Source organism: Gossypium raimondii, chromosome 2 (assembly GCF_025698545.1).
Source record: "Gossypium raimondii isolate GPD5lz chromosome 2, ASM2569854v1, whole genome shotgun sequence".
Lineage (NCBI taxonomy): Eukaryota > Viridiplantae > Streptophyta > Magnoliopsida > Malvales > Malvaceae > Gossypium > Gossypium raimondii.
Genome location: NC_068566.1, coordinates 41,320,798 through 41,334,522, shown reverse-complemented (window position 1 = coordinate 41,334,522; position 13,725 = coordinate 41,320,798). Strand labels below are relative to the sequence as shown.

The window sequence follows — 13,725 nt, the reverse complement described above, 5'->3', positions numbered from 1 at the left end:
AGAAATTGTAAAAATGATGAAACTACATAATTGATAAGCATTGCTAGCCTCTATGTCTACCATGTTGAGTTACATCAACAACGTTGATGAAATCCACCATTGAACATCAAAAAATAAATAAAAATATAGGCTCTGATACCATATAACATGAATTACAAAACAAAATTAAAGGTTGAAATATGAAAGTGTTTAAAGAAAAAAAAACAAAGGAAAAAAATGAATGAACAATAAAAATGATGAAACTGCAAAATTGATACATTGATCTGAAATAATGAGTACAAAGTCAACTAACTAACCACCTTTGGCAACAGACTGAAAACGATTCGTGACTAATTTCATGTAACACCCATAACCCATAACCGTTGCCGGAACAGGGCTACGGAGCATTACCGAAGTTTACAGATCAAGTACAAACATTTCATATCATTTCTCATTCATATCAGAAATCAATCATATTGTCCCTTACATGGGCCCTTAAGGCCCAAAATATGCAAAAGAAATAAATTAGGACTAATCCGGGTACTCAGAGAATTTTTCGTAAAATTTTAAAATTTATTTTCTAGGTGCAGGGGACACACGCCTGTGTGGCCATGCCGTGTGTCACACACGATCAAGAGACACACCCGTGTTTCATGTAACACCCCTTACCCGTATTCGACACCAAAATAGGGTACGAGGCATTACCGGAGTTTACTAATTAACTTTCAGACATTTCATTTTTATCTAGCATTCATATTTATAACCAATCAAAATCAATACATTAATGAGCTAACGTTAACCAATTTAACTTATACATGCCATTATAACCAGAATCAAATCATCCAAAATTACCGATAGAACCAATGGATACTGTGATATATCTCCAACAAGCTTCCAACTCAATTTAGCTTCTGATAATCAGCTAAATGTATCAAATAATTATACATATTACCAATAATAATTTAATTCCAATAATAATACACACATACATATATAATTTTCATTACCAAATAGCATTCACTTCAATTAAAATTATTACGAATATAGCTCATTCGAGCTTACCCGACTAAATTGCATAAATACCAAAATTGTGGATATTTTGGAAGTTTTCTATTTTCTCAAATTTTCACCCAATCTTGATCTAAATTAATATTTCATTCCATTTACTAATTTAAATAATAAAACAATTCATTTCATGCAATTTGGTCACTTTTTGACATTTTACAAATTTACCCTTAAAGTTTTACTTTTATTCAATTTAGTCCCTGAGTCTAAAACGTGCAAGTTATCCATGCTAACTGAATATTAATAAATATATATATTTCATCCTCCTCCTCTTCATTCCACATCCTTAATTTATAATACATGCTTATAAGTAACATTATCTATGATTTCACAATTTACTTGTAAATTTATTCAAAGCTGTCCATTTGAGTCATAGCCACTAAATTATTTTTATCTTGAGATACAGAACTCCAAATTAGGATCCGCTAATTTTACCTGAAACTAGACTCACATACCTTCTTGCCATAAAATTTTCAGAATTTTTGGTTCAGCCAATAAGTACAGTTTATTCTTTAAAGTCACCTTTGTTCTGTTGTCTGACAATTCCGACCCTTCTTCACTAAAAATTAATTATCTCTTTGTTCAGAATTTGGATGATGTCCCCATTTGTTTATATTAAAAATAGACCCATTGAGGATTTTAAACATATAAATTTTAACCCATAACTTTTTTTTTTACAATTTTTAATGATTTTTCCAAGTCAGAACAGGGGAACCCGAATCCATTCTGACCTTGTCTCACAAAATTTATTATATCTCATAATTTACAATTCCATTACTTACACCGTTTCTTTTATGAGAAACTAGACTCAATAAGATTTAATTCCATATTAATTCATACTCTAATTCGATTTTCATAATTTATGGTGATTTTTCAAAGTGAGCCCACTGTTACTGTCCAAAATGTTTATTACCATGTTTATAACACCCTTATTTTCTTTCTCTACACTATTTCTCATCACTTTCTCTTATTTTCTCTTCACTAACATATCAAGAACATAGGACCATATATACAAAAACTTTACATTAACGTCATTTCCATGCTTTTTCAATAATATCAAACTTAAAAATATATTAAAATCTTGATGTACTTACCTTGTCATATTGATTTCAATCTTTAACTTGATTTTCTCTCTCCTCCAGCTTCTATTTCTTGAATCTAACTTGATATTCTAGCTCCCCATAGTCTCCTTGTTATCTTTCTCTCTTGATGGATATGGAAATTCTTTTGATTTCTAGATAAAAATGATGAATTTTTGGTGGAAGGACTAAATTGTAAAGAAAGTAAAACTTTCTTTCTTCTCTTCTCTTCTAATGTGAATTGCATGGAAAAGATGGTGGGTTGGATCCTTCTCATCTTTCTTTCCACACACACATATATATATATACTAAATATTAAAATAATAAAATAATAACATATCATTTAAAAATCAAATCAAAATATTAATAAACTAATATTTATTTATTTAATTAATCTAAAATATCTCCAACATCATCATTATCTTCTAGATTTCTCTCTCTTCTAATTGACCATTTTGCCCTTCATGATCTTTTAAAATTCTATCTTGAGTCATCACTTAATTTGGTAAAATTGTGATTTAGTCCCTCAAACTTCTTCACCTTTTTCAATTTGGTCCTAATCCATCCATTTTTCTTAGTTTCTAGATCATTCCACCCTTAAAATATTTACACCATTGGTCCTTCAACTTTTCATATTTACACTTTAACCCCTTAATTTTTGAGTATTTATTCTTTGGCAACAAAACTTTTCTCACTTTTACGATTTAATCCTTTCTTGAACTAATATGTCATAATATACGACCCAATGTCGACATAACTCCAAAATTTCCCCTTTTTGACGCTTTATTTTCTTATTTTATTATATAAAAATAATATCTTACTGTAAAGATTTTCGGGGTATTACATCTCAGGCCGTATGGGTATTAGAAATAAGGACACAGCCGTGTTCCAATCCGTGTTTATACCCATGTAACTCTCTGATTTGGGTCACACGGCCAAGTCACACACCCATGTGCTAGGCTGTGTGGATAATTTTGAGCATTCTGTTTCTCAATTTTAAGATGCAGGGGACACATGGCCAGATCACACACCTATGTGCTAGGCCGTGTGTCACACACGACTGAGACACACGCCCGTGTCTCTGCCCGTCTGGACGAAAATGAACCATTTTTCAAGTCCCATTTCTCACCCATTTTGCTTTCAACCTACATCAAGACTTTTACACATTCACAAGCCAATACAAAACATTAAAATCAAGCTAAAACCAAGTCTTATACATGTATAATCACTTCATAAATCCAAGCAACCAACTTACTTATAAAATTACTATCAATTAACTATACCAAACACCAACATCAAGCATGATATAACTTCTTATATACACATCAAAACCATGCTCACCACAAGCCATTCCAATGGCTAGTTACAACCAAAACATTACATGCCAACATTTGGTTAATTAACTTATACATGCCATTATAACCAAAATTAGTTATCTATATATACCGAAATGGGCCAATGGATAGTGTGATGTAGCTCCGACTAGCTTCCAACCTTTACGAGCTTCAGAGTAAACGGGAATAACCAATTCATATACATGAATTCTCATGCAAACATGTAAACAGAAAGCTCTTTCGAACCATATTACGGGAAGCTCATGTGAGCCATGCAACGGGAAGTTCAAGCGAGCAATATCGGGAAGCTCCTAAGAGCCATTAATCAGGATGTTCATGAAGAGCCTTTAAACGAGAAGCTCCGAAGAGCCATATATTAGGACGCTCATAAGAGCTGCGGTGTGTCCACAACATATGCAGGATCATAACCGATCGGGATGCTCCGAAGAGCTATTAACGGGAAGCTCGCTGAACCATATAACGGGAAGCTTGTGAGAGCCTAATATTGGATGCTCATGAGAGCTAATAATGGGACGCTTTTTTGAGCTATGGTGTGTCCGCAACACATGCAGAACCACAACCAATTTGGGAACACTGTATCTATCAAATTTTCATTTGTACAATCGAGACTTTATACTTGTCGAACATTGTTAGATATGTGATTAATTTTCATACATGGCAATTTACAAAATTCACATACACAACATTCAATTCAAACATATAAATATACAATTTAGTTACACGAACTTACATCGACAAGTGTTCGTGGATTTGTAATCTACTAATCCGATACTTTTTCTTTTCCTCGTTCTAACTCTGTATTTGGAATATCTAGATCTAATCAAGCCAAAATAGTTTGCTTGAACTCTCCACCCATAACTAGGGTTTCCATGTCTTTAATTTTAGGAAAGATGATAAAATGATGATATTTTTAATTATTTTATTATTTATCATCTTTTATCTTTTCTCTTTCCAATTTAGTCGTTTTCTTTATTTAATTTTCCATAGATGACTAAGCATACTTATCTACTAGGGTTTTTTACAAAAATATTATAAAAAAATAAAAAATAACTAAAATGTTATAACTTTTTTTTATTTACCAAAAAATATATATTTTTTATTTACCAAAATATATCAAAAAAAAAACAAACAAAAAAAAACCTGACACCAGCCTGATCAGGCCAATTAAATTGGCGGCACCAAAGGTGCCAAATAAATTGGTGGCACCAATGGTGCCAAAGTCATTGGCGGCACCATGGTGCCAAAGGAAAAAAAAGTGTGTAATTGCTTTCTAAGTCCTCCTTATTTATTATTTTCTTTTTATTTCCCTTCAACTCATTTTTTTATTTAATAACTCTATTTTAATTTAATAATCTATTCTCATTTAATAACTCTATTTTAATTTAATAAACTATTAAGTAATACTTAATTTTTTAAATTAAAATAGAGTTATTAAATGAGAGAATTCTAATTAAGTGACCATCTGCAGTTTCAAGGACCTGACATGAAAATTTACCATTTTTAATTTTGAAAGTGAATTGATGCTGCTTGCGCACTAAAATTGAAATGTGACTAATTGCCTTCTAAGCCCTCCTTATTTATTATTTTCTTTTTATTCCCCTTCAACTCAATTTTTTTATTTAATAACTCTATTTTAATTTAATAAACTATTCTCATTTAATAAATCTATTTTAATTTAATAAAATATTAAGTAATACTTAATTTTTAAATTAAAATAGAGTTATTAAATAAAATTGAGTTGAAGGGAATAAAAGAAAATAAAATAAGGAGGGCTTAGAAAGCAATTAGCCACATTTCAATTTTAGTGCAAGCAGCAGCAATTCACTTTCAAAATTCAAATGGTAAATTTGCATGTCAAGTCCTTGAAACTGCAGATAGTCACTTAATTAGAATTCTTTATTTATTAACTCTATTTTAATTTAAAAAGTAAGTATTACTTAATATTTTATTAAATTAAAATAGAGTTATTAAATGAGAATAGTTTATTAAATTAAAATAGAGTTATTAAATAAAAAATGAGTTGAAGAGGAATAAAAAGAAAATAATAAATAAGAAGGACTTAGAAAGCAATTACACATTTTTTTTTCCTTTGGCACCATGGTGCTGCTTAATGACTTTGGCACCATTGGTGCTAATTAATTTATTTGGCACCTTTGGTGCCGCTAATTTAATTGGCCTCGATCAAATGGTGTCAGTTTTTTTGTTTGTTTGTTTTTTTATATATTTTTGTAAATAATATATATATATATATTATTTTGGTAAATAAAAAAATTATAACATTTTAGTTATTTTTTATTCTTTATAATATTTTTGTAAAAAAACCTTATCTACTAACTCCTATAAATGGTCTATTTGTCATATAAGGACCTCCAATTTTGAATTCTATAGCTATTTGATCCATTTAGCTATTAGAATCAAACTTTTGCACTTTATGCAATTTGATCCTTTTCATTAAATTAAACATGAAATTGGTAAAATTTTCTTAACAAAATTTCCATACGACATTTCTATCATTATGCAGACCATGTAATAATATTAAAATAATTTTTCTTCCAGACTCGAATTTGTAGTCTCGAAATCATTGTTCTGATTTCACTGAAAACAGGCTATTACATTTTCAGACTTATAGTTAGACTCTAATAATCATCAAGGTAAACAGAACCCAAATGTAAAAAGTCTTTATTCAAATCATTATCGTCGTGATAGTGAAAAAGGAGTACCCGAGAACTCAAGCAACATCACAAAGGACGGAAAGATGGAGTTGCCATGGGTTGAAAAGAGCACGTGTCATCATCATGTGAGGCCAAATAAAGGCCAAAAAACTTATTATTTCAAAAGATCGTGTCTTGTCTTGCCAAAAACAATAGCCAATTGCTAGCAAAAGAAAAGCTCTAGAGCATAACCAACGATATGGGCGACGTGGCTACCATTAACAATCTAAAAGAGCTCTAGAGCTTTTGCTTAACTCCTACCATTCAAGATCATGTTAAAACTTATATTTCGAGATTTATTTTAAAAAATATTAAATGAATGATAAATTAATCAAATCAATCCTCCTCTACTGCCTATATGAATGTAATTGATATCATAATGTAGTGATTTTAGCATCACCCTGCTAGTATAGTATTAGCTTTATGAAGGAAGAAAACGTACAGTGCAATCTTTTTAATTTCCATTATTTTGTTTGGTGTCGTTTTAGGAATACCTTTTCTCTCTTCATCAAACTCTAGACTTTGGATGATTAAAGGTAATGGCTTTATTAAGCTTTCCAAATTAAAAATGAATTTCTAAACTGGCGGGCTTCCATTGTTACAACATTTTGTACAACCCCACGATGAGCAGGCAACTCCATGATTATGGACCTGATCATGTCAGAGCCACGAAAAGTAGAAAGATGGAGTGGGTTAAGCTTTAAGTAGGACTCAACTTCAATAAATTGTTTTGCTGTCATTTTATTATTATTATTTAAATATTATATAGTTTTTATTTTATTATTAATTTTACTATTATTTTAGAGATATTTATTTACTAAGTTATAATTATTTTAGTGTTATTTAAGTATAAAGACTTTTTAATAAATTTTAATTTGTTAAGAAATATTTATTTTAATGCTTTTAGTGTATTTTATATATTATTTTTTAAATTTATTTTATATAAAAAATAATCTAAAATTTTTTAATACGAGTGGACCAGATTTGACTCAGGTTTAATATTTTTAATCTGAGTTTATTCAAAATAAAATTTTAAGTTTATTTAACTCAAATTTAAAAAATAGAGACCCGACTTATGATGATGATTCCCTTCTACAGTGTCTCAAACATGGCTTTTATCATAAACTCAAACTGGCATCTCAACCGTTGAAAAAGATGGGACCAAAGCAGAAGAGACCAGAATCATGCCTGCCTTCAGTCACCCACTATCTCTCTTAGCTTTTCTTCACAATTGCCCTTACACCTATGCAATTGCTTAAATTAATTAAAATATCTACCAACAGCCCACTCTCTCTTTCAGTGTTATTTAAATTAAATAATATTGAATTAGATTATATGATATAATTACTGTTTATTTATATGTAACTATGTATCCTATTTTAAATTTAACACGTGTTTATGTGGTCTCATGTACGATCTCACATGTAATCTAATCAGATTTAAAATATAATATTCCAATTTAAGCTGAAAAATTATATTTTTAGTTCATTTGAAATATTATCTAGGCTCTAATTGCATATCCAATATATAATTGAATGATTGGGCAGAAGAGTATTTTAAATATATAAAATATACAATATTTTAAGTTAAAAGTTTTTCAAAAAGAATTCCATATGATTTTCTCTTTGGAAGTAAAATTTAAAAGTGTGCTAATTAAGAAAACCAATTAATTAAAAATTAAAGTATTGAAGTTTAGAGACAAAACCATGCAGCATAAGCTGGAGGAATGTTCTTCAAAATTCCATTAATTATCCAATTAATGAAAAGAAAAAGCTTTACATTTTTATACAACTACAAGATGGAAAGCAAAATGATGATTTTTTAATATAAATTACTATTATTATTATTATTATTATTATGACATACACTGATTAAAAATATAGCAACTTTCCCTCTCAATTTTGCATAAAATAAATTAAAAAATGGCTTCTTTTGTAGCCAATAATTCAATTCATTGTGAAAAATAAACACAAAAAATAAGTAATTTGCAGTAAAAAAAAATAAACTTCAAGGTTCAAGCTCATACCAGTAGATACAATCCTATACAACATAGAGCAACAATGCAGCTTTGCAATCGGAATCTCTCACCGTTAGATTTCATATCTTCGTGAAAACCAGACGGGGATGAAGCTGGACCGCTTAACCAAGGTGAATTCTCCGGGGACGGGGATGTTTCCGGCGGCTGAACGTTCGTCCCCACCACAGGATTCCCCGGCTTCGCCATTGCCCCGGCTGAATCTTTCCCGAAAACCTCTCTAGGCAATAAAACCTTGGAAACCCCAAAAATGGCGACGGGGTTTTGGTCGAAAACTGTTTGGGTAACCGACGCTTGAACAATCCCCGTATCGATCGCAACGGATCCGTTGACTCGAGAAATGTTGAGAGTGAAGCTGCCGGCGCCGTTATCCTCCGTCGCCAGCGTGGGTTGAACCGGGTTCACGATCGACTCGAGCGAACCCAAAGGATAATATGAATGAAGCACGTGGAATTTTAGAACCACCGATTTCTTATCCGCCGGAAGAGACTTTAATCTAACGTTTCCCGGCAGATCGCCGAAAGCGCCGTCGGTGGGGACGAAGAGTGTGATCCCGGCGCCGCCTTCGTCGGCTTCGAATTCATCGACGACACCGGAGGCGGATAACATTGCGGCGGCAACGTTGAAATTGTGGCCGTCGATTAAGGCTTTGGTAATGTTGAGGCCCAGGGGAGGGCGGGTTTCTGAAGTCATTAAATTGAAGTCATACGGAACGAGGAGGGAATCAACGGCGAGGATCGTGATGTTGTACGGCAGCGTCTTGATCACGGACAAAACGGTGGCGTTTGAAGGGGAGAAAGTGACCGGTGATTGGATCGTAATGGAGTTAGTTAACGGGTTGCGCGTGATGTTGACGGCGCCGAAGTTGGCAGGGGCGCGGCTAGTTGTTTGGAGGAGGGTGGTTACGAGGACGCCGGACGGCGGGATCTGGAGGAGGTCGGTCCAGGAGAAATAATGTAGGAGGACGTGGTAACGGAGGATGTCGCCGAGTGAGGACGGTGGGAGGCGGCGCGTGAGGTCGGAAGCAGGAGGAATGGAGAGGTAAGAGTTGGGGACGGCGAGTACAGTGATGGGGTCTTGGCGACGCGTGAGGTCAGAGGCGACTGATGAGGAGGTGAGGAGGGAGGAGAAGGAGGTTAGATTTTGGAAGGAGGAGAGGATGGAGGTTATGTTGAGATCAGCGGCGGCGGAGGAGGATAGGAGGAGGAAACAAAAGAATGTGAGAGGGGTAATATGGGAAATAAAGAATGAAACTGTCATGCCTTTAAGCTTGGTCTCTCTCTCTGTCTTTTGCAGAGTTTGAGAGTGAAGGAATGGATGGAGTGTGGAGAGAGGCTTTTGATTGTTTGAATGAGCGAGTGAGTGCGCGAGTACGAGTGGATGGTGTGAAAATGGATGATCCGAATGATTAAACAAAATTTATTCTTCATTAACCTAAACTATACTTAATTTTATGTTTTCCTCTTTTTTCGTCAAACCATATGAGAGTTCAAATGCATCTTTATTATTTTTATTTTTTATATTTTTAATGATTAAATAAAATTTTATTGTTCTAATTTAAAATTTTATAAAATTTAAAGATCCCTTAATGAAATTTCTGACTTTATAGCATGTCAAAATAAAAAATTTAAAAATAATATTTTGTCACATTGTCGTTTTGTTAAGAGAGTGTCTAAAACTAACGGATGAATTATCCGAAATGTGACTAATATAATGTTTAATACTTGGATGACCAAAATCTTACTTTTAACCCTTATTTAATGGCTTAGTTTACCCTTAATTGTAATATAATATCTTAAATGTAAGTGAAATTATAATTCTATTCCTATTAAAATTTAATTTGATGCAATTTGATCTTCTATTTTATAATATTATTAGTTAGTACATAAATATTTTAATTAAAATATTAACATGAATCTATTCTTAAAATCCTCCTTCCAACAATGAAAGAAATTCATGTCAATACGCCAGAGTTAGCCAAATAGTGAAATTTTAGTATTTAATATTTTTAGAAATTGCAAAGTTATTAGTTAATACAATAATAAAATAACATATTCACATTTCAAGATTTTATAATTTATTTTAATCTTTAAAATAATAATTTTATTTAGTTCCTCTAGATATTATAAAATTATAAATTAATTCAATAGTAAAATTACATTTTGAATGACATTAACATTTTAACTGAGATAATTAATGATAGTTAGAGTAGTTACTGATATAATGAAAATATAAAAAATAAATTATATAAAATTAAAATATAGAGAATAAACTTTAAATTTTAACATAGTAGATGGACCAAATTATAAGTTGGCCTTGAATTTATTATAAATTGTATTTTTCTTTAGTGGTAATACTTAAATGGTTAAAATATGCCTATAGTTCTTGTACTTTTGAAAATTATAAATTTAGCCCATGTACTTGTATTTTCAGGAATCTAGTTCCTCTACTTTTCAGATTTTAAATTTCAAGTCTAACGGTTAATACTTTTAATTTTTATTAAATTTAGGTTAATTACAACATCTTCTTTTAATTACATGATTACTAAATGAGTAGTTTTTTTAGTAAAAATATTTAACAGTGTTAACAATTTGATTTAAAATTTAAAATATAAGAAGTAAAAATAATAAATTCCTAAAAGTATAAATATAGGGACTAAATTCTCAAAATTTAAAAAGCACGGAGACCATAGTCAAATTTTAACCTACTTAAATATATTCCCCTTAACTTTGATTTTAGTTTGCTTTTTCCTCACTCGCGGCATGATGTGAGTGCATAAACTTGCCGTTACCAAAAGAACAAAGTTTAGTTAAACTAATAAATGCAAATTAAAAGAAAGACTGAACAAGTTTAATGTCCTAATCAAAGGTTAATCTTTGTAATAACTTAAGACACAACGTCACGTGTAGTTCCAATATTTTTCTTTTTAATTTTCAAATTATTTTATGTTGCTATATTTTCTAACTCAATTCTAGAGTAAATATTTAATCATTTTCAATTTACCTTCTCTTATTTTTAGGAATTTAATCGCTTTATTTTTAATTTAAAATTTAAGTTTAATTGTTAATATTGTTAATTTTTAAAATTTTCTAAGTCTTGAAATTAATTTTAGTTAAAAATTCAATATTCCATCTTGTAAATCTATTTATATTACACTGTTTTTAAAAATTAAATAAAAATATTATAAATTAAAAAAACATTGAAAATTGGAATGATATATATAATAATGGCCTAAACTATTGAGAGAGTTGGTATTTGAAGAAATATGGGTCCTCCCAACATATCCACATGCAAATATCACATAAAATATAACCCTAAATCTTATTTTTATTTTTTTTTAAAACGTAGGAGCTATTATCTTATAATAATGCCAATCATCTCCGTCACTGCCAGCTGAAAAGTTAGGGTTCTTTTAGTGAATGAAGAAGTAATTTATTGATGTTAATTATTTAAGCATAATATAATATATATTTTATGATTGTTTAAATTTGATTTGGTTTAGAATATGAATTTAAAATTTGTTTAAATTCGTTGATATTTATAAATGATTAACTTTAATAAATTTTAAGATTTGTCATATTATTTTTTATTTTAAAAATATTTATATTAATTTAATATTTAATAATTTTATATATTTCTCTATAACTAAAAATTTTTATATAAATTTTTTAATGTTTAGATTATAATATTATATAATATATATTATTATATATTTCATTTTATGTGTTATAAAATATAAAAATATATATAATATATTACAAATTTAACACAGGCACAATGATTTTTTTTTTTTTGCTCTCTAACTTTACAATAAAAAGTTATTTTAATTTTTCACTTTTTTAGCCTTTGAACTTGTATTGTTTATCAAATCACCCCAAAATAGATAAAAAAATTAAGGTTTGTTAACTTAATTTGTTGATGTGGCATACACATTGATTACCACATGTATGCCACGTTAGCAATTACTTAATTTTAAAAAATATAATTTTTAAATAATTTTAATGATTTTTAATGTTTAAAATAGTTTTATAATTTTATTTGAATTCTTCAAATTTTTAAAAATAATTAATTGTTAACATGGATGGCATACACATGGCAATCCACATGTATGTCACTTTAGCAAAGTTAACAAACAATAATTTTTTTCATCTATTTTAAGGTGATTTGACAAAAATATAAGTTCAAAGGTTGAAAGAGGCGAAAAAATAAATAGAAGACTAAAATGACTTTTTATTTGTAAAGTAGGAGGGCAAGAAAAATCATTATATCTTTAGAAGATAGGCAAAGTCGAGCTCTAATCTTAATTGTTCAAGTTCGAGCTCAATCCAATAATCCATATTTTAAATAAACTTAATTTTTTAAAATTTATTTTTCAACATTATTATTTTTACCCAAACCATTTTAATAGTTGAATTAAGCTGTTTTGTAAAGGGAATGGTACAATGGGAAACAAGATAAACATAATTTGATTGGGCTTTATATTATCCAACATAACTTTTAAGATCGGCCCATTTTGCTAATATATAATCAAAGTTAGACCCATCAATTTTACCTGCTTTTTTTTAATTTCACTAATACAAAACAATATAATTACAAGTATAAGATAAAGTATAAATAGCAAGTACAAATATAAATACATATTTAGTATATAAAATTAACCAATACAATCCACAACGTGTAAAGAACCGGATAAAGCCCGACAAAATCTTTATAAGATAGAGTACAAATTGCAAGTATAAGTATAAATATATGTTTGGCTAACTACAATGATATGTAAAATCAATTAATACAACACACAATGGACAAAGAACCAGACAAAACCCAAAAAGACTTAGAATGACTTGACAGGATCGTAGTGACAACTTGTAACACCCCTAACCCAAATTCGTCGCCGGAACAGGTTACGGAGCATTACCGAAGTTTACAAATTAATTATCAGACATTTCATTTCATCTAGAATTCATATTTGAAACCAATCAAAATTAAAACATTAATGAGCCAATGTTGACCAAATTAACTTATACATGCTGTCGAAACCGTTTTTTTGAAAACAAAAATTTTAGTTGTCGACTTTTAAAAACAAAAACTGGAGTCGCCACCGATCCTTTATTAAGGTGTGATCGGCCCACCTTAAAAATAAATTTGGTCTGCGAAATTTGAGAAAACAGGTTCGGGAGTCAGTTACGCACGAGGAAGGATTAGCACCCTCATAACGCCCAAAATTGGTACCAAATTGATTTTTGTTAATGTCTTGGTGTCGAAAATTTGAAAAGATTTTAAAAGAAAACTCTTTATTTCATGAATAAAAAAAATAAGACATTCACATTTCAAAGAAATAAAACATCACACCTAGTGAGTTAGGGCACAATGTTTTTAAATCTTCAAAATACCCGAATATTTCTTTTTGCTTTTGAAAATTCTTATTTCGAGAAGAAAATGTCATGACCAGTAAGTTAGGACCCAACATTTTGAATTCCCGAGAATAAGTTTTTTATTTAAAA

The 13,725-nt window shown here is 30.0% G+C and overlaps 1 protein-coding gene across 1 annotated transcript; it reads right to left on the bottom strand.

Annotated features, from left to right (window-relative positions):
* Nucleotides 1-8,104: 8,104 nt before the first annotated feature.
* Nucleotides 8,105-9,568, bottom strand: LOC105788829 (fasciclin-like arabinogalactan protein 4). The gene has a single exon (XM_012615889.2). It carries the CDS (start codon nucleotides 9,482-9,484, stop codon nucleotides 8,210-8,212), a length of 1,275 nt encoding a protein of 424 aa, XP_012471343.1. The 5' UTR covers nucleotides 9,485-9,568; the 3' UTR covers nucleotides 8,105-8,209.
* Nucleotides 9,569-13,725: the final 4,157 nt, after the last annotated feature.

Coding starts and splice junctions, on each gene's coding strand:
- LOC105788829 (XM_012615889.2), bottom strand. CDS start 9,484: ATGACAGTTTCATTCTTTATTTCCCATATTACCCCTCTCACATTCTTT.